At 45.1% G+C, this 20,937-nt stretch overlaps 6 protein-coding genes across 6 annotated transcripts; 2 read left to right on the top strand and 4 right to left on the bottom strand. All coding sequences in view use genetic code 12, as the record gives it.

Annotated features, from left to right (window-relative positions):
• Window positions 1-859: 859 nt before the first annotated feature.
• CXQ85_000800 (uncharacterized protein) lies at window positions 860-1,849 on the top strand (the record flags this gene model as incomplete). Its single annotated transcript, XM_025484534.1, has 1 exon — window positions 860-1,849. The coding sequence occupies one exon, from the start codon at window positions 860-862 to the stop codon at window positions 1,847-1,849; it is 990 nt and encodes a 329-aa protein (XP_025342749.1).
• A 913-nt stretch (window positions 1,850-2,762) lies between these two features.
• On the top strand, window positions 2,763-3,698 carry CXQ85_000799 (uncharacterized protein; the record flags this gene model as incomplete). The annotated part of the gene is made up of 1 exon (XM_025484533.1): window positions 2,763-3,698. One exon carries the CDS (start codon window positions 2,763-2,765, stop codon window positions 3,696-3,698), a length of 936 nt encoding a protein of 311 aa, XP_025342748.1.
• Window positions 3,699-3,884: 186 nt separating this feature from the next.
• Window positions 3,885-6,926, bottom strand: PUT3 (Put3p; the record flags this gene model as incomplete). Its single annotated transcript, XM_025484532.1, has 1 exon — window positions 3,885-6,926. One exon carries the CDS (start codon window positions 6,924-6,926, stop codon window positions 3,885-3,887), a length of 3,042 nt encoding a protein of 1,013 aa, XP_025342747.1.
• A 1,374-nt stretch (window positions 6,927-8,300) lies between these two features.
• Window positions 8,301-9,044, bottom strand: CXQ85_000797 (CAP domain-containing protein; the record flags this gene model as incomplete). The annotated part of the gene is made up of 1 exon (XM_025484531.1): window positions 8,301-9,044. One exon carries the CDS (start codon window positions 9,042-9,044, stop codon window positions 8,301-8,303), a length of 744 nt encoding a protein of 247 aa, XP_025342746.1.
• A 1,077-nt stretch (window positions 9,045-10,121) lies between these two features.
• CXQ85_000796 (ATP-dependent 5'-3' DNA helicase) lies at window positions 10,122-12,296 on the bottom strand (the record flags this gene model as incomplete). Its single annotated transcript, XM_025484530.1, has 1 exon — window positions 10,122-12,296. The coding sequence occupies one exon, from the start codon at window positions 12,294-12,296 to the stop codon at window positions 10,122-10,124; it is 2,175 nt and encodes a 724-aa protein (XP_025342745.1).
• A 318-nt stretch (window positions 12,297-12,614) lies between these two features.
• Window positions 12,615-18,127, bottom strand: CXQ85_000795 (uncharacterized protein; the record flags this gene model as incomplete). The annotated part of the gene is made up of 2 exons (XM_025484529.1): window positions 12,615-12,914; window positions 13,472-18,127. 2 exons carry the CDS (start codon window positions 18,125-18,127, stop codon window positions 12,615-12,617), a joined length of 4,956 nt encoding a protein of 1,651 aa, XP_025342744.1.
• Between the last annotated feature and the right edge of the window lie 2,810 nt (window positions 18,128-20,937).

The raw sequence follows: 20,937 nt of genomic DNA, 5'->3' as shown, positions 1-20,937 counted from the left end.
ATTATATAGAAGGGAAAGCAATTTGAGAACTCCGTTTAGTTTTTGGGACTTCTATGTGAGTATATATGGGGCCGCTTGTTTAATAGTTCAGATTTAGTTAAGACTATGGCTTCCTAGTATTACCATAGCTCTGGCCATGGAAAGGTCTTTAGTTTGAATACTTCTAATGCCTGAGTAATTTATTAAGCGTATTCTTGATCTTGGATGTCTTTGAATGAAAGGTCCCGTTTAAAACAATCCAGTAAGCACTGAATAATCCATGCACAGTGGGCCACATACCCTTCTCAGAACCCCCTTGGCGTCTTTTTATTTAGTACTTTAGTTTAAGCTCTATATTATAAAGCACATTAATTTAGAGTGACCATGTCTTAATATGACGTTCCGTAAACAATAAAGACACAAGTGGGTTAACCGAACGCCCCGTCCATCACCGTACCAGCCTCTAACAAAATCCACGTCAATTCTGACCTCAAAATCGATAAAAATCTTCAATCACCAAAACCCTATTACCCTTGAGACATCCTTTATTTTTCTCTTCCTTGTGCTTACAAGTATTAATATTTTATTCAACGCTCTCTAACGCTCACCTCCGAAACCGGCCCTATGGCTTCTCAACCAACATCAACACAATACCAACAAAGCCCACAAATCCTAGAAACTCAAAAATCCAGAAACCCCAGAAACACCAAAAATTTCACTCAAAACGAATCAACCACCCAATTCCCCAACTCCCTTGTCTTTCACCCACCAGTCAATTTTGCAACCACTGGTGCTACGCTGACTCGACTGCATGAATCATAATAGCGCACAGAGGTGAATCTTCTTCAACCACCAACTTGACTCCAAACTACCCGTTCCCATGTTGCGTTCAATTGCTTCCAAAAGACTCTTCTCGTCGTCTATAGTGAGAAGAGACACTTTAGCTTTTATTGAGGTTGCCAACGGCAAGGTTTCTGCTGCTTCTTTGTCGGCCGTCAGTGCTGCCAAAGCCATTGGAAAACCCATTTCTGGTATTGTGCTTGGCCCAGAGGGAGAGAAGGCTGCCGAGAGTGCTGCTAAGATTGACGGTTTGTCGAAATTGCTTGTTGCTAAGGATGCCAAGTACGACCACTACCTTGCTGAGGAAGTGGCTCCTTTGTTCAAAGAGGTTGTCACCAAGCAGAACTTCACTCATTTTGTCACACCAGCTTCTGCTGTAGGCAAATCGTTCTTGCCTCGTTTAGGTGCTTTGCTTGACGCTCAGCCTATTTCTGATATCACCAAGGTCTTGGGTGAGGACACTTTTGTGAGACCTATCTACGCTGGTAACGCTTTGGCTACCGTCAAGACCAAGGATAGCATTGTTCTTACATCTGTGAGAGCTTCTGCTTTCCCACAGGCCGAGTTGACTGGCGGTGCATCTGTCGAGGAAGTGTCTGAGTCGGTTGAGTCTGGCAACAGAACTGAGTTCGTTGGTGAAGAACTCGTTACCTCAGAAAGACCAGAGCTTGGCTCTGCTACTAGAGTTGTTGCCGGTGGCCGTGGTTTGAAGAATAAGGAGACTTTCGACTCTATCATGAACCCATTGGCCGAGAAGCTCAATGCTGCTATTGGTGCTTCCAGAGCTGCTGTGGACGCTGGCTACTGTGACAACTCTTTGCAGGTTGGTCAAACCGGTAAGATCGTTGCTCCAGAATTGTACGTTGCTGTTGGTGTTTCCGGTGCCATCCAGCATCTTGCTGGTATGAAGGACTCTAAGACCGTTGTGGCTATCAACAAGGATCCAGAGGCCCCAATCTTCAATGTTGCTGATATTGGCTTGGTTGGTGACCTTAATGAGACTGTACCTGAGTTGGTGTCAAAATTGTAATTGGGTAGATATGAATAGATAAGAATTAAGAAATGGTTGTAGAGTAGCTGGAAGGTGGACTTAGGTGGAGATAGGTGGAGCTAGCGAAATTTTGATGATTCGTCGTCTTCAAGTTTGTCTTGTCATTGATTACTTGACAATCCATGAATTCAGACTTCTTTTTTTTTCACTATCAACTAAATTGATGTCTAAGGTTGATAAGTGGTGTAACGGTTATTGGACATTAACCAGATCTTCTAGATCTGCCATACATGAACAATCCAAGATTCTCCCAAACTTCCCAAACAACCTCTCTTTTCACATTAATACCCTCATCCACAATCCATCCCCTTTCTTCCACTCCATTCCACTTCTACTTCATCAATTTCACTGAACCGTGTCTCATATGTACTCGGTGCCTCACACGTTTCTCCGAGAACGTTCCCCCTCTTCAAAACCAGGCAAAACCAATAGAAAAAACCACTTAAAAAATCCACAAAATACCCAAACCGCCACCAACTTCCACTCTTTTATTTTCTCCACCAATAGAATAATCCCACCCTCCAATCAACAGTTTCTGCGTGGCTCTGGCGCCGTTCACTATTGCCGAATTGGGTGCGGACCGAATTTTGGCTGCGAAAAACCAACACGGCACAGCCGTGGGACCCTCCAATCTGCCACCGAACAACGGCCAACTTCGAAAAGTATATAAATACCGTGAATTCCCGCTTCTTTTGCAGCCACGTAATTTTTGGAAATCTTATTTTTCTGCAGCCCACCCCGCCGTGCCCCTCTCTTTGGAACCTGTCAAGCCCTTTTCAGGCTCGGGCCCTGGAGATTCACGTCATATGCAGCGCACATTTTCTCGCACAATAAACAGTAAAGTCTTCACCAGGTTAAGGTTTCCAGAGAGCCCCATCCAGCTGCTTTAGTCATGTCTCAGCCTGCCATGTCTGGAAGAAGACAGATCGACATCGATAAGGATAGAGCAACGGTGCTCCTTTTGATCAACACACATCTCATAAAGAAGGCATACCAGATGTATGTGTCGTTTCTCAGCAATCCTCCAGCGCTCCAGCTGTTGGCGCCTCAGGGCAGACAGCAGGTGTTGGAACAGTACTCGAATTTGAATCGTCGCCTTCAGTGCAATCTATCTGTGTTGCTGTACATCAACGATACGTATCATAACAAGGCTGCTGCTCAGCAGCCCAACCGGTTGCAGTTCCCTGTGATACTCTCGGCACCAGCTGAACTACCTGAGTTACGCTCCCTATATAAGCGTCTCCAAGACCTATATCCCGAGGCGTTGCAATTCTTGAAGGTGAAATTGCAACAGATGAAGCAGCAGCAGGAAATGCAACGGCCCGGTATGGTCCAACAACCTCTGCAGCAGCCTATTCCACAGTCCCAACAGCATACACAGCGGCCTATGCCTGGAGCTCATCTCCAGCAGCAGCAGCAACCTCAGCAACAACAACATCAACAACATCAACAACATCAACAGCAGCCTCCACAAAACCAAAGCCCCTTTGACCAGTTTGCCATGCCTCCAAACTCCGATATGAACCAGAGGAGCAGGGCTCAGGCCCAAAAACCACAAGTGCAGCAGCAAGCTCACAAACCTATGGATATGTCACAATCTAATTCTTTCATGGGCCCTCCAAAGGACCAAGACTTCCTTGCGTTCAACAACAACCCTAACAACAATAACGGCATTGGTGGTGGCTCCTTCGCTGGTGGTTTCGCTGGTAACGAAAACCCTGACGGCATGCCAATGAACATGCTGTCGATCCTGCCTCAGCAGATTCTTCAACAACAACAAAACGGCGGCGGCGGCGGAGGCAATGATTTCCTGATGGACTTCTATTGATCCCGTAACACGGCCTTTATGAAGCTGGTAGGTCCAGCTCTTCTGTACTATTTATATTACCCATGTTAAATGTTCAACCGAACCACGGTTGACAAAGATGTTCTCTGTATCGTTTGTACAAGTATATAATGTAATTCATTCATACAATACTATATATATATGCAATAGTCATACAATTCGTCGCCGTTAAAACAAGTCTCGCAGGAACTCCAGGTTGATGATGTCGCTGTAGCCACCACCATAACCATTATTCGAATTCGAAGGTGGAGCATTGCTCATAGCATTCTCCATCTCCTTGTGTAGGCGTGCATCACGGATAGAGTTCATAAAATCTTCATTCAAAGCTGCAGAGCTCTCGGGCTTGGGGTTACCTTGAAGACCATTAGAGGTCTGCAACCATACGGCTTCATTGGTAATTTCGTTCCATAACTTCTGTTCTTCGTCCACATATGTCAATCCCTCAATACCTGCTAAGTCCGCATTCGGATACACATCGCCTCCAAAACCAGTGGCATTAGGATTCTGTTCCTTAAAGTCAAACGCACTTTCTGTCGTCAAGTTCGCAGATGCTGGAATTGTAGGTGTATGTCTATGGGAAGCGGCTTGTGCACCGGATGGATTAGGCCCATTGAACTGGAGGAAATCTAAACTTGCACGAATGGGCTCGGGCATCTGGGACATAGGTTGAGGTTTCATGACATTCTGCTGGTTGTTATGGAGAGCAGCAGCATTTCCAAGATTAATGAACGACATGGTATCGCCAAAAGCATTACTCTCGACGTCCATTTTAACGGCCTCGCTCGCCGAAGGGGTTGGCTGGCCATCATCATGTTTGGTGACTAGATCTTGCATAACTCCGTTGAAATCAAGCACTCTAATAAGTTTAAGTAATTGGGCTCTTCTAAGCGCGGCAGGGTAGTTACCAAGTTTCTTCATCTTGGTGAAGAGGGTGAGAGCATGGTCTAGATGTTCTCTTGTAGCGTCGTGGACACCAAAAGACGCATTGAATAGGATTAATGTGGACGCTGACGTGAAGAGGTATTCACGGTCCATCCATCCGAAAAGCGCAACCATGTTTTGTGGCATAAGCGCCCAGATCGATTTGATGGTATTGATGGATGCCTGGAAAGAAGCATTCAACAATGTGAGGACGTTCTTGGAATACTTCGTCAAATCCACATATCTGTTTGAATAGTTCTGGACTTGAAGCTCGCGGAGCTTCTTAGTCGCAAAGTGGAAAAGCAAAGGACGGACTGCTAAGTTCATACCCTGGAAGTATTCAGTCATCAAGTTCACAATCAAACGGTTAATTTTGACATCATCCTTCGAGAAGTCAACTTGCAAGAAGTCAGGAAGGGCGATCTTCCAGTTGAAAAGACGCTGAACCAAATCGGAAACAACGGGCAAAATGTTAGCAGTCGGTTGCTTGGTGTATAAGGAGGATAAAATGATGGCGTTGATCTGCGTAATGGTCACACAGTTGTTGATGTATTCGGCCGAAGGAAAGATGTAGTATCCTCTCACATCATTCTCGTCCTGAGGGAAATCTTCAAGATCTATCTTGAAGTCGTATGGTAATTCAGTGGAGACACTGTCATCAGCAAAACTCAATGGAAGACCTGCTTTCGACGAAAGCATACGCTCGTACATATAAACGGTCCACCAGATTCTTCTGCGATGTTCTAATTCGAATCTGTTCAAGTTCTCCATATCCGCATCAACATGCCATCCCAAAATTAAGGTCGATCTAAGCGCCAATCCAAAGTAGAAGTATGATGCGATGGTACAATCGGCTACCTGAAGGTAAAAGGCGTACAAGAGGATGACTTCGATACCACCATCTTTGGTTATGTTGTCGATAGCACCGGATGCAAAAAGACCTGTGAAGAGCTCAGATGCTTGGTAGAAGAAACCAGATCCGGGTAGAGTGTTTCTTTTACTAGAATCCTTCTTTTTGCTCTTCTTCTGACCAAACATGTGGATTCTCTCTTGCTTGGAGCGCTCGAGATGTGTATCAGAGTCGGTACCCAAGTACATTTCACCCACAGCGAAGATCAATAAGATCTTACAGAACCAGATAGTCTCAAGAATGGTTTCGTTGTCAGTATCTTTCTTGATGGTGTTTTCATCATCGGACGGACCAACCCTTAAAGGCATGTTCCTCTTGATGATCTTCTTGTTCTCGGTAGTGTTGCCCAGGTACAAGTTCATAAGGAAGCGCTTAACGAGGCCTTCGTTAAAGAAATAGAAGCAACCATCGTTATAGCTGATGAAAGTATCCACAAGAAGAATGGCGTATGAATATGACGGTAAGGTGAAATTGACGGAGAGACCGGGTCGGGTGTTGGTTTTGGCCAACGTGATGTTGTATGCATTGCCCTCCTTCTCCAAGATCTTCGTTTGTCTTCTGACTTCACTGGTAGCTGTATCTTGGAAGCTGCTTTGACTGACGAACTGGCTCTGCGGTGAGTCAACCGGCGTAGTGTGGACAGAGTTGGGATGAAGAAGCGAATGCTGGTCGAAGGATGGAGCCATGTTCTGGATTTCAAGACCAAAAAGCGTCATAGAGGACGAACCAACGTAAAGCTTTTCACCTGTTCTGGATTGAATGAGTCTTCCATACTTGTCTAGGGATGGGTTGATGACTTCCTGGCCAGTAGGGTCACTTTTAGCAGCAGGATGAAACTCTGGAGACGTCTCTGGAGGAGCAGGAGGGATGTTAGAACCAAAACGACCGCCAAACTGGCTCGTACCTGGCTCGGCAGGTTGGACTTGAGGAACAGCCGTCTCTGAAGAAGTCGGGGAAACTTTACGAGGAGCCTCCTTGACGGAATTTCTCAATGCAGCATTCTCCTTCTTTAGTCTGGCGATGTCGTCCTGAAGCTTATACAAGTATTTCCGTGAAACCACGAGTCTCTTCTCGTACTCCACGTACTCACACTTGGTTTTGGCCATTTGACACTTCAGACATGGCTGGCCACCAGGGCACCTTGTATGGCGAAAACGGCACCGAATACATGCCCTGGCTGTTCTCTTCTTTGGTTCTTTAGAGTCTGTTTCCACATCAGGATCAGTCTCCTCTTGTACTTCGTGTTCTTCTTCCTTGACGCCCGGACCCGGAGTTGGGCCTCTTGAGATGACGTTCCCGTTCCCGTTACCCGGATGGCCAGGCAGCGCCACAGGCAGCAGATACTGCAGAGGTAGCTTGTTCGGTAGCTCGTTGTTCATGGGAGCCCAAAGGGAAGGGAGGTTAAGTAGGTGCAAATGGTATGGAAGATGTTGGGAAAGCTTGTCGGGGCGGTTAATAGAGGTCCTGAGATAGAGAGAAGACCGGTAGGGTGCTTGTGTGCAGTACGATCTCGTAACACAATAGGAGAGTCAGGCCTTTGGAAGGTGTAGAACAAGTGGAAACGAGGAAAATTGAGTTTCTTGATTGTTAAAGTATGAAAATGAAGTTTTTTTTCCATCAAATCAAGGCGTTTAGAGGTCCCCTGGCCAAGGCTGAGTCATAGGCACTCGCGGTCTGGCGTGCTGAGAAAGCCGTTTGTGGCTGCGAAATTGTCCATGTTGGGATGAGACAGACATAGGGGAAGAAGAGGAAGAAGGGGAGGGGAGGAGAGGATGAAGTGGTGGAAAAACAAGAGTACTTATATGGAAAATTTGGGGGAATCGGGCTCTTTATATATGGCTGTTTTTTATTTCTTTTTATTCTGCCAGCTATGATTGTTGGGTATCCCCTTTCTACTCCGTTGTGGCTGGCTTTCAATATGTGACAGCTAAGAATATGACATGAGTCAGTATGCGACTGGCCAAGACACGGCTCAATAAGGCAACGCTTGCCGAGCCACAAAGGAATTTGGGGTAGAAAAAATTAAGGAAAAAGAGGGATTTTTATGGATTTTTATAGGTACTTATATAAATACGTAGGATATTCAGTGGGTTCTTGTTTGGCCCACGTTGGTGGATAATGGCTGCGAAATTTGTGACTTTTAGCTACTTTTCCATCGATTGTGCACTCAGAAACAATGGTTTCTCGTAAACACGCACTTTGGTGCCAAATAGTATAAATACGGGACTTTTTCCTTTTTATGATTTTTTGGTAAAAATTGTAACTAAGAAGGGGAAAGTGGAGGCTAGATATGGGATGACTAGGGAGGGCAGATTTATACTTTTTGAAGCCCTTGTGGACTTAGCCACACCCGTTCGGGACATGTAATGGCTGCAAACGGTACTCCAAAATAGGTTTCGTATCTCCCAAGTGGGTTTCGTATCTCTCAAACCACTAACCTTTGCCTTGCCAACCAACTACGGTTACTCTGGCCTCGAGTTCTCCACTAACCCAGAAAGCTACTTTAAGGATGGAAACTGCCGCTTTGGGCCTTGTCTTCGATGATCAACAAGGATATACAATGTCAATACAGATCTGCAATTCTCCTACAATGTTTCCACGGCTTCTTTCCTTTCATCTCAGGAAGACCATCCCGTAATTGACGGGCAGCCGGTAAATCGTCTAGCATTCCAACCGTACGAGAGTATCGTCAAATGGCTAGACCTACAACCATATCAGTTCATTCCGTAATTCTTTTATTTATCCTTTCCTATTTAGTTTGACGCGAGATTCTGCTTGCCCAGACCAATCATGTTACCAGCTGGGAAGTACTCACACACAACGTATGGGCTGCCTCCACAGTCCTTCTTGGCACAGCCCAATTGCTTAGAGCCCTTCCAGATAACTTGAGTGAAGTGGTTGAAGGTGCTGGCGCTAGAGTAGTCGTAGCTGGAGCCTTCGTCGTACCAGGCCTTGACGGTCTTCTCGGCGTCAGCGTAGCCAACAGCCAAGTTCTCACCGTACTTACCACCAGAGTGCTGCAAGCCAGAGCCACAAGTGTACTTGTCGGCCATGTTCTGAGCGTAGTCAGCAAGCTCGTCGGACCAGGTCAAAGCTTTAGCAGAGTGCTTGGATCTTCTGGAGTTGTGGGCATCCAAGATGTCCTTTTCGAAGCCAGAAACGTCACTGCTAGGGCTGGCGCTTGGAGAAGCAGCTGGGGAGGAAGGAGTGACAGTCTGAGCTGGAGGCTCGGAGGAGACCTCAGCAGAAGAGTCAAGGCTGGACTGCTGGAAGCCCTGAGTAACGAATTCCTGGACCTCGTGCTGGTTGTCGTCATTGCCTTGGTCGTTGTTGTTGTCGTCACCGGAGTCGTTCACGGCAGCAGCAGCAGTAGCCAGACTGCCGCCAACGATGTTGCCATTATGGTCAACGGTAACGTAATGAGTGTTGGTCTCGAAGAAGGTTCTTGCCGAAACGGCGGCAGCAAAAGTGGCAGCCACAGCGATGGAAAACTTCATGGTATCACGTAGAAATAAAAATAAAAGTAGTAGACGATAGAAGGAGCGAAAAATCGACTGTTTATCAAGCAAAAGTACGACAAGAGCGACGGCAGATATACACGATCGTGTTTTGGCTTTGTGCTTGGTATAGAAAGAAGAATGGAAACGAGATATCTGGGCGGAATGCGATCCCTTTATAATCTCCAGAAATCCCACTTTTTTTCTTGCTCTTCGTTCTGGACCCCCCAAGACCTACTCTTAGTCGACCCAAGCCCCGAAACCCAAAACCACCCGATCTTCAAAAAGGCCCTCTTTCTTTTCCCAAAGTCTGGCGAAAGAATGCTCTGCCTCCAAATTGGCTGCAAACGCGAATCTGCACAGCGCACAAGCCCATGCAAAAGTGTCAACAAGGCATGCAGACAAGGCGCGCCTGGAAGCCGAGTCGCGCCAGAAAAAGGAGCCATTTGGCATGGAAGGAGGCCAATGTGGGCCTAATTAGGGCAGTCTGGAATTGGGTTTGGTGCCGAGATGGGAACAAGCTTTTCTAGCCTTTTCGCAGCCAAGTGATGTTTGCTCTTGGGAACAGCCAATGGAGTGATTTTTTCGGGGATGTTTATAGCTTACAGGTTAAGCCATAACTGTGAAAAAAGTCAAGAGCCAGGTGAGAGATTTTCAAAACAACCCAAAGCCGACAAAGCATGAAAAAAAGCGTTCAAGTTGGAACTAGACCAGATCTCAATGCGAGCAAGGACAATCAGGTCCAGATGAGGATGAGATCGAGCCCGATTCCCCTATTTCATTTTCTTTCTTGGTTTTTCTTTTTTTCCGGTCTCTTGTGTTTCCTTATTGGACGTTTTGTTTGTTTGCATAAAACCTCTCAAGTCTAGAAACGTCGGTGGCTCATTGAGGCGGCTCGCTGCGACCAATTAAACTGCGTTTCTCCAACCACCACCTGATTCTCATCAACATTCGCTGCACACCATATAACCCCTTTCGTCGTCGCTTAGATCCAGCCGTTGTTCAGAATAAGGCACGGTTTTCTGTCATTGGACAAACCTTACATCGGACTTGGCTTGAACACAAAGGGGGGTCGGTCTAGAGCCCCACGGCATCGATGTACCTAACTTCGTACTTCTCTTCAACGTACTTCACCCATGCACAGAGGAACTTGTCTTTGCTGCGTTCTAGAGTTTCCATGTCTCCTATAACGCAGAGCTGCCTTTTAGGTCTTGTCATCGCCACATTAAGCCTTCTCCTATCGCTGAGAAAGCCGATCTCTCGCTCGTCGTTGGATCTCACTAGTGAAACCACTATAGCCTCCTTCTCTCGGCCTTGAAATCCGTCAATGGTCGAGACTTCTACTCCTGGCGACTGTAGCTCCTTCTGTATAGCCTTTTTCAACACTGCCACTTGGGCACTGTACGGCGAAATCACTCCTATCTCTTCTGGCTTGACTCCTGCCTCGATCAACTTGGCTATGTGCTGCACTGCAACACTGGCCTCCATATCGTTGTACTTGGAGCCTGTACTTGCCAATACGCTTTTACCATCGTCGTCCTCCACTCTTTCAGGGAAGTCCCCACCTTGCGTATCGTACCATATGCATGGGATTTGAGTGTCTTCTGTTTCTTCAACGTCATCAAGGTCGCAGAGAATAATGTCTTTGACAGAGTCAGCTGCTTTGAGCTGCCCGTCGTAAAGCGTTTCTGAGGGGAACTCCATGATTTCTGTGTTCATTCTGTACTGAACATCGAGTAACTTCTTGTAGTCTGCACCGCCATGATACTCCATTAAACGGTCGAAGAGGGTGAATTCTAGATCCGCTAAGGGCTCTTCCTTCTTGGATTTTCTGAGTTTTTCTGCTTCCTCTTTGGACTTTACAGTAGCTGGAAGCTGTAAGTTGTCACCTGCAATCACAAGTCGTTTGAAGCCAAGATGTGTAGCCAAAGCGATCCAACATTGTGGCTCGAGAGATTGAGAAACCTCGTCAATCACTATAGTATCAAAGAACGGATTTTCCATATTGAATTCGCCGCTTTTGTATATATGGAAGAGTTCGTTAGATCCAGCACCATGTAATGTAGAAAGGATGACTCTAGCATTTCGAAGCAAGTCCAGGACAATTTTCTGTTCTCTTGTCCTGAGCTCTTTACGTAAACTTTTCACTTCTCCCCAAAGAGCTTTGCGTTCACCATACCTCTTAGACTTTTTGATTTGGGAAAGGGTTGAAGAGATATCCTTTTCAACATCACGTAAGATTGCTCTTTGCTCTCCAGCTTCACTTCCCGACAGCGCCAGGGATTTGGAAAGAACATCCAAAGAATGCTTATGGTTTGCCTCTAGAAGTCTTGCTGGATGACCTATACGAATAAGATGCTCATTGTTAAGGGATGTTTTGGAAGCCTTTCGGCGACTTTTTTTGCCGCTAGTATCCTCTTCAGTAGTAAAAACAGGCGATAACCTCTCAAGAATATTATCCACTGATATATTTGATGCACCGCAGACCAACACTCGTTCACCATGATTGAACGTCAACTGTTTGATCAACTCAATTAGTGTATATGTTTTACCGGTTCCTGGAGGTCCATGAACAATGGTCACAGGTGAAGTATGAATAGCAAAATCGATAGCCTTCTTTTGGGAATCATTAAGCAGCTTATCAAAGAACAGAGTTCTGGTCTTGGGAGCCTTTCTTGGAACAAACGAAGCTTCACCTAACAATATCCTCAACACATCGTTCTTGTTACCTTCACTAAGCGTCTCAAGTCTCTTCATCGCCTGAAGCATACGCTTATAAGTAATATAGTTAGTCAACTTGACAATCCACATCCTGGAATGGTCATTTCCAGTGTTGTTATACAAATTGAGCAAGTTATCGTCTGAAGTGTCTTCTTCTACAGATACCGTAACGGCCGAAGAGGAAAGTCTCGTAACAACACCCTCCAATGACGTAGATTCCTTATCTGAGTCCTTAGCAGTGGCACTCTTCATCTTATCCAATTGAACAATATCACCCACTCTAAGCGAACCAGACTTGATCTCTTCATCTGGCTGAGACACAGCAGGATCCAAACTGAGTTCAATAAGCGATTTTCCGCCAATGCCTGATCTCATGTTGGTCATGGTCAAGTTCACTATAGCAAGCCCAAAAGAGGCAAGCTTCTTGGGAGAGTATTTCGAAAGGTAGGAGTCTGTGAGGATGTTGTCACACTGCAATTCAAGGTTAATTGCATTCACAAACTCCTGGGCGAGTTTCTCCTGAGTAAGCATGTTCTACATTTGATGTCAGTACCAGTTTTTCATGATCAGCATATTGCAAAATGGGTAATGTGATCAACGCATCTTGATACTTTGCAATAAATAGGCATTTCGATTTGTGATCTCACTGATCGGATATTTGCCATAGGACAGGAGGGCAATACCCAATGAAAGATCTATACATACAGATGAACTATAGAAGGAACATGATAGTGTAGTAGCCTGAGCGGGAACTTTGGCTGGCGAAGCGTGATTACGGTCACGTGACAAAATAGTAAACAAAAACAGATACCAAAAACAGCATTAAACGACCCGTTAGCACTTGTTCAATTACTTTCTGGTGAAGTCGTCGAGGTCACTGCCCGTCTGCTTCTTCAAGTAGCTCTTGCCCTTGTCAAGAATGTTGTCCATGACCAAGTTTCTCTGTCTAAAGTAACCGCTAACTCTCAAAAGAGACACAGTTCTGTCGTAACACATTTCGCCAAAGGCCAAGTACTTGCCAAACCAGTTACGAACATCCACAGAGCTGAAGTGGGAAGTGTCAAACACAAGACCAGTGTTGCGATGGATACCGGCCAAAATGATGGATATGAGCACCAAGTCCACACCGTAGTGGGTAAGTTTACCAAGCTGATGTTAGAAGGTGATTAGGGAAAGGAGAATGGGTTAAGGATTCGTACATACCGACATGATGGAGGATGGAAGTGAAGAAAGGTAGTATGAAAAGAAGTTGTTGAGACTCCCGATAAGCCGTGCTAGTAATATGCACTACGCTAGATACGTCAAAGCAGAGAAGGTGAAGAAAGTGGTCAGAAATGTATATATAAATATGATTCTTAGACGAATTAGACTTGTTAAAGATTCAGCGTGAATATGGAAATTATTTGACTTTTATTTTCAAAAGATGTTGTCTTTTGTGGTGACTATGCTTGATGAGCATCAGGGCAGTACTGGACCAAATGCAGAGAAACCTATAAGGCTGTGATAATTTGACATTTTTGACATTTTTGACGTTTCTGACGTTTTTGACATTTACTACTTCTATTCATTTTGTATTATTTTATCTAGCTTTGCTTGCCTTAATAAAGCAAGTCTTGCAAGCTTTTGTTCTACACCACGACCATTAATGATTCATCTATGCTAATATTAATGCTAGTATGCTAAGTAGAGGAGTGAATTCTCTTGACGGCACGGCCGACATCTTCTGAAGTCCATTCCCTGAGACGCTTGGTTTGCGAAAGCAAACCGAATCTGGCGCCGATTTGGTCTATGTTAAGTGCTAACTGTTCTCCAGAGAAGGTTTGAGGAACCACAAGCTTAGCAGCTTCCATGGACGAAAGACCTGCAAATTTCGTCACCAACATATCTCCACCTTCTCCACCGATACTTTGGATTTGGTAGATCAAGTGGAAAAGCTTGTGGCGCAAATGGCCAGTGACGTAGTCAACGTTGGACAAATTGAGGGCCCATTCCACAACACCTTTGAGTCTGAGGGCATTCAAATCTTCACCATTCTTGGTTCCAGCAATAAGCTGCTCGATCATCCAAGCAACCTGCTTGTAGTAAGTGTCTTCTTCAAGATCATCGTTGGAGGATCCGTTTGCGATACCATAGTAAAGTGGAATCTCATAGGCCTTGAAAATCGGGTTAGTCAAAATGTAGCGACAAACACGGTCATAGAGGAAATGGCCTGGGTTGATAATCACTTCTGCGAGCGATCCAATAATGTTCCACACAAGAGGCGTTTGGTGATCTGCCACTCTCAAAGTATGCAAAATGGAAGACAAGTACACCAAAAGGATAGTCTTGTCTTTGTAAGAGTTCTCCTGGTTTTGGATAAACTTGCACATTCCGTGCAACAAGATCTTAGAAACTTCTCTGGTTTTATCGTGAGCGAGGTTCAGAACAATAACCTGGAAAATCAGGGACTCAATGAGTCTTCTTATGCTGAATGTGACAATACCTTCCTTTTCTGAAACCAACTCGTCGTTGTTCAAGATAACCAAAAGAAGGAACTCTGGGTCATATTCTGTTTGTTTGTAAGGCGCTTTGAGGCAGTTATCGTAAAGGTTCACGTAGTCACCATACTTCTGCAGCACAGGAACGTCCACACTTCTCATTGGAGCAGCAATGCTGTTCATAACAAATGCCTTCTTGAGCGCAACAACCATTGTGTTCTTATCCTTGATGATCAAGCGTTCTTCACCAACTAACTCAACTTCGTTTTGGGTAAGCTGTTCCAGGAAGTCCCAACTGGTAACCTGATCAACCCAACTCTTGTTTATCTTGCTTTCAACCACCTTTAATGTATCTTTCAAAAGCAAGTCTTCAGCTCTAGTAGAACCAAGGTAAAGCATAATCAACTGATTAAGAAGGTTCAATGACGTTTTACTTGATTGAACGTTGAAAAGCTTGTGAATCAACAAACCACTCTGGAAACGCAAAGCAGCATCGCCTTCTTGTGGAAGCTTCTTAAGTGGAAGCAGTTGATTGTTAAGATATATTTGAAGCAACTTGTCGCCAGCAACACCCTTGGAGTTTGAAGAAAACACAAGTTTATTGGCGTAGCGACTGCAATCCTCAGAATTAACCCATTGAGCGTGACCAAGGAACACCTCTAGTTGAGCATTGAGGATTGAACCAGGACACATCCTCCATGGATTCTCCAACACCTCTAACAAACTCTCCATAGATACCAAGAACCCATTGAACGAATTAGACAATTCCTTAGACTCTGCAAACTTCTTGGTGATGTAAAGCATGCATTTGTGGAACCAAACATTGAATCTTTCCTGGTAACTCTTGATTGAAGAGTAGTTGGTTCTGGCAATGGCATCAACAGCTTTGACAAAGTCGTTGGAAAAGCCAACCTTAGTATCGTTCTCAAAACCTGTGAGAAGAAGCTCAGAAACATTAGCGAGATCGAAAGATTCTGGAGACAATGCAAAGATCTTGATGGACCAGGCCCAGTTCTTCATGCTCAAAGCAAGTTCAGTTGCACGAGTCTGATGCTTCTCAATAACCGCCCTTGAAGTTGAGGAGAGTCTATAGAGAAGCTCATCATCAACATTATCCTTAGTAAGAATGTGACTTATAAGAGCATCATTGGTCTTATCGAGAAGATAGTGAAGCTGAGGATCTTCAATAATGGCTTCAAGCTGACTAGCAGAAGGCTGGAATTGAACCAAAACAGACTTGATCTCTGGATGACCAAGTTTGTCCAAGCTTACCAAATCAGGGCTAAAGTCAATCTTTCTTTCGTCAATTGCCTTGAGCACCTCGACCACAAGGTATTCATTCTCAACCTTAGCTGCCAAATCAGTAAGTTGCTCGTCAGTGAATGCCCACAAGAACTTGCTGAGAAGCTTCTGGCTAGATGGTGGAAGTTGCTTATTTGCAGCATCAAAAAAGAAGGTGTTAAGGCTAGTGCTCGAAAAGTCAACCTCCATCTGCTTGAAGAGTTCTGCAAGTAAAGAAATAGCCAATGTCTGTGTTTCAGTGATGGTAGCAGAAGTGAATACCTTACCAAAGAACCAATGGTCAGGGTTACTGATGAATTCCACAAGAGCCTTATCTGTACTTCCCAAACTGATAAGGAAGTTTCCAAGTTTCGAAACATGATCGAACACCTTTGAGTCACCAACACCGTTGTTGACGTCCCTGTTGAATACATAGAGCTGTTGAGCGAAATCAAACTTCTTGGTTAAGTTCTCCTTAGGTTTGATCAGTTTCAAGTTAAGAGTTAATGGAATACCACTAGATTTTGAAAGGTTCTGAACGGCTTCCAAGGATTCACCCAATACCACGGAATCAGTTACAAACTTGGCTAACCAGGCGAGCAAGTCTTTTTCCTTCTCGTAGTTGGGTATGAACTTGAACTGTTCGAAGAGAACCACGAAAAAGATACTCAAATCGGAATACTCCAAATGAGACTTATCCAAGTACTTGTATGGCGTCTTAACCGCTCTTGAGATAGTTTCGTCCAAACAGTTCCAAAGCTTGTCAGCTGAAGAAGAGTTGATGATAGTAGAGCACGCTTCAATCAAAGCATATAAAGGCGAGTCAATCAAGTTGCTCAGGTTGAAAACAATGGAGGTGGACGTGAGTTTGGAAAGAATGGCAAGTGTCTTTGGTTTGAGGAACTCGATGTTGGAAAGCTTGAGCAAGGAAGTAAAGAACGAATTTCCTTTTGGCAGCTTGCTCCACCACTTCAAGTCGTTGTTTGACTGAATAGAAAGATAGTTATCAAGCAAGACCAAATCACGGTTGCTGCAGTTATCCAAGTCCAATTTCGCTAAGTTTTCCTTAACAGCACTCACAACAGCAGACGAAGAAGAAGATGGTGCCAACTGCTCGTAACTCTTAACAATGGCAGTGGTGGTGAACTTTATAAGATCATTTTCATGCGAAAGTAAAGGAATGTATGATGCCTGTGGAGGAAGGGTACTCAAAACGGAGTCTATGAGCGATTGGGAAGCTTTGTTTCTGGCCAACTTGTTGAGCGTAAGAAGGATAAGCTGCAAGCCAAACTGCTTGACCAAGTCGTTATTGAACGAAAGACATGCAACAAGTGACGCTGGAGACAATGGTGGTAAGGAAATGAAATCAAACTTGGCAGGAAGCGAGTCGGACTTAAGGATTTCACTGTACAACAACGTATGACCAACCCAGTAAGCAGAAAGAGAAGGGTCATGGTAACCACCAGAACTTGACACAATCCAGTTCATGTAAGGTGGGACCAATTCGGTATTGTGGTTGATGATTGTCATGACATATTGCAATTGAGTGTATGACTCCCATGGTCGAAGGGCCGTCAAAAGGGTATAAATGAGCTTGTTGTTGATCTTGAAGGTTTTGTTATGGACGGTTATAGGAGATCCAAACTCATTCAATGGGAACGTAATACCCTTCTCTTGGTCAGTCACCAAGGTGTTCATGAGGTCAGTGAAGGAAGACTTAAATCTGTTGAATTCATCTTCATCCTCGTCTCCAGCACGATCATTTTCAGGCTTGACAAACGAGAAAAGAGAGCTGAATTTAAATATAAAGTTCTCATTCAAGATTTGACATTTGGAGATGCGTCGAAGGAGAGGTTCAGATAAAACGCTCTTATCGATGAATCCAATGACGGCAATAAGCACTTCGTAGCGGTCCATTTCCATATATTTCCAGAAGTTGTTCATGATTTTGAAGTTCGTCAAGAGTGCTTTCCTGAGAACAGGAGACGATTTTGCAGCCACTGCCATGTATAAGTTCATGAAATGCAAACGCATAGACTTCTCTGTGATCAATTTCCTCTCGAAATCGTCTTTTGTAGGGATAAGAAGCTTCATAAGCGAAGAATGGTTGAAATCAAACGAATCAGTAAAGTTTGAGAAAAGTGCATGGCTATTATAACCCACAAGAGCACTAAGCACACGAAGACTTGGATTGATCGCCGAAGGCTTTCTCAATGAAAAGATCTTATAAAAATGCTTTAAATGGTTCTGAAGAATTTCCGTATAAAACTCTGTAAGGCGTTCCCTCTGTTCTAGGAACTCAAGTTTGGCTCTTGACTGAGTAGCAGTTGCATCAGTGGGAGAAGCTTCGTGTAAGATGAAATTGATGACTTCGAGAATTCCAGCCAACCGTAACATTGTCTGTGCAATCTTTGAAATATCAGTAGCGGATGTGAAATGGCCAAAGTTCTGGAGAGTCTTCATCAAAAGACCCTTATGTACGAAAGACACCAAAGGAGCGAGATCATCGTAAACACCCAACTCCGAGACGACCTCCAATTCAGCAAGCAGGGCCGAATCGATATTTGCCGTTGAATAAACGGACTTTTTGGACTTGCTGCTCATAAGGTGGGATTCTGGGGCGTTTAGGACGTGGAAGGGTTGAAGTGAAGAAAACAGATAGTGAGAGATGGCATCGATTTGGGCACATGATCTGGCACGTGTTGTCGTTTTTGACACGTGATAGCAATCACGTGCCTCTTCACGTGCCTTGACCGATAACACGCTCCGTCGTGACTGGTACCCCGCAGAGAACAATGGAAACCTCGCCAAAGCCTATACTGTGCCTCGACAGACAGCGTAAAATACGAAGCATAAAAACAATAAGCAATGACGTAACTGCCAAATAAGGTAAACAGAGATAAACCTTGGTGCAAGAGAAGTAGCAAAGCAAAGAAGAAAAAAAAAAATGCTTGGTACCCCCAAAAAACGCAATAAGTTAAGGGATGAAGGATATGCCAAATTAGGGAGGACAAAATAAAGACAAGACTGAACATGTCCCACACTTGGACCAAAAAAAAGAACCCATAATATGGGTAAGTGTAGGATTGCTACTTGCAGCACAGCGAGCAAAAGTAGCCCCCTCAAGCAGAAACACTTAAAAGTGAGAAGTAAAACACTGAAAAAAAGACCAAAAAATAGGAGGCATAGCGGCAGATAATGAAACAGCAAGCACCGAGGGGCGGAAAATCAAAAGGTTTCTCCTTCTGGCCATACGGAGGTGGGTTTCTCGGAGGTCAGTGTGGCCCGTGGACCGGTTTCCTGAAATGGCTGCAAACGAGCCCAGGAAGGCAGGAAGCAGGTGTTGGGTAGCAAGTGTGGGTGGTGGCCAAGCAGTGAAGAAGGATAGATAATGGGGATTTGAATAAGGGTGAAGAACTACTTGGTGGGTGGAAATCAGAGGATGGAGTGACCTGGAGTGGTGGCTGTTGTGGATTGGCAGACAGGCCATTGAGCAATGGTGGTTATGGGACTGGCGGACCAAAGCCACATCGGGAGCCACTCCCAGCGTCCAAACGACAGGACAGCCGTGAAAAAAACAGATGGGTTTCATGGGAAAAACAGGAAGGTATAAGCATACGGTACTGGGAGGAGTAGACGTAGCATGTAGTGGTTGTGAGGGCACGGTTGGGGGCTTGGTTTGGGTGTTCTGTAAAGGTAGAAGGTTGAAGTATGATCTGAAGTTTGATCTGAAGTATGATCTGAAGCTTAAAGTGGCGGTGAAAGTGACGCTTGGTCGGGGTTCGGGTGTAGATGACATTGAGCGTGTTCATGGAGATCTGACGGCTGGTGTCAAACAAGCACTCCACTTGAGGTCTCCAGAAATCAAGCACTCAGTCAACGTCAGCGTTTACCGTCACCGTCACCGTCACCTTCACCTTCCCTTCACCTTCGTTCCCCTCCATTCCGCCTGGCAACCCCTATAACCCAAACTCAGTATCTTCCACAACCAGCCAGAGACAAAGTGGCTGCGAAAAACCGGCACGGCAGGAACCGACCGACCATCAGAAACTCACACAGGCTTCCATATCATGGCTTGAGCCTGGCTTGGACGGTCAAGCAAAACTCATGACACATTACAGATACCCATCATCAAGCTCAAAACCAAAAGAGGGCTGTGGAGCCACTGGTTGGCTGTGGTTGGCTGTGGATCCGTCTGACTCTTCCGACTCCGAGTAAGACCGCGCGAACCCGAAGTACCTCCACTGCAGGGGAACAAACAGCCCCCAAGAAACCCAGCCCCTATACTCCATGAGAAAAGCATACTTTGTCAGCAAAGTATCGCCAGAAATAGGGAAGCTTTTGTCAGATATTCCACCCCTCCCAGCGTTTTGATCTTCAGCCACATTCCTGAAGAAAGCCCTGGAGATACCTTTGGTCTGAGGGGGCCGCACCGTGACGTCAGACAGGCGTGGGGCAGAAAGTCAGAAAACAAAAAAATAGCCACCCTGGGGAAAAACACCAGGCAAAGAAAAGAGAAAAAAAGAAAGGCCCCCAGTGTAAACAACATGCGCCCAGAGGCACCAGCAGGAGATCTAAAATAGACTTCCCATGCCTTGGGCATGGCAGAGATAGGGGGTTTATAGCCTGGCATTTCATGTATCTGCACCATCGTGGTCCACCCCACCAACAAGTGATCCAAGTGTCCGACCAGCCAGGAATATCGTCTTTTGATCAACATCTTCCCTCTCGTTTCTTCTTCGTGGAACCTCTCTCAGCCACTGCAAGTCCCCTTTCTGGATTCTTTGTTTCGTCTTCGTCTGCCCTTATTGCATCCTTTCTTATGTGTCCCGTGTTGGCGCCCCGCATGCTCCAGCGCGACAGGGCCACTGATCTTTTTTGTGCTGCTGGCGTGGTTTTTTTTAACATAAATACCGGCCTATCCGCCGCCCCCCTTTTTTTGATGGAAACCGATTTCTGGCTTTCCTAGCACTTGATGACTTTATTTCTGGTACGTAGATGAGCTTGAATAAGCTCGGATGAGGCTCCCGCCGAATCCGAAGTCCCAAGACAAGATAGATGAACAAAACGATAGAAGAAAGGATAGAGAGAGAGAAGATAGAAATGAGAGAAAAAGAAGAAAAATCGCAACCTGGCTCTAGTGAATGTTTCAATTGGAATGTTGGAGGAATGGACCACTTGGAGAAGGTGGAACAGAATGTGTGTTCCGTTTTCTGGTGGTGGGTTTTTCGCAGCATCTCATGCCAAACAGAGGAAAAAAAGCAGCAGCCAGTGCCATCCAACCCAGGCAGAAAAAACCAGGCAGAAAAAAAAAAAGAGAGCGTCTCCAGGCAAATACGAGATTCAAGTGAAACAGCGTTGGAAAAGGCAGAAGACCTCCATCAAATTTACGAACCATCCAAATCAAAACAAAG

Source organism: Candidozyma haemuli (genome assembly GCF_002926055.2).
Source record: "Candidozyma haemuli strain B11899 chromosome Unknown A_2014730914, whole genome shotgun sequence".
NCBI classification, from domain to species: Eukaryota; Fungi; Ascomycota; class Pichiomycetes; order Serinales; family Metschnikowiaceae; genus Candidozyma; species Candidozyma haemuli.
Note: the sequence above shows the minus strand (reverse complement) of the source record. Positions and strands in the feature narration are given on the sequence as shown.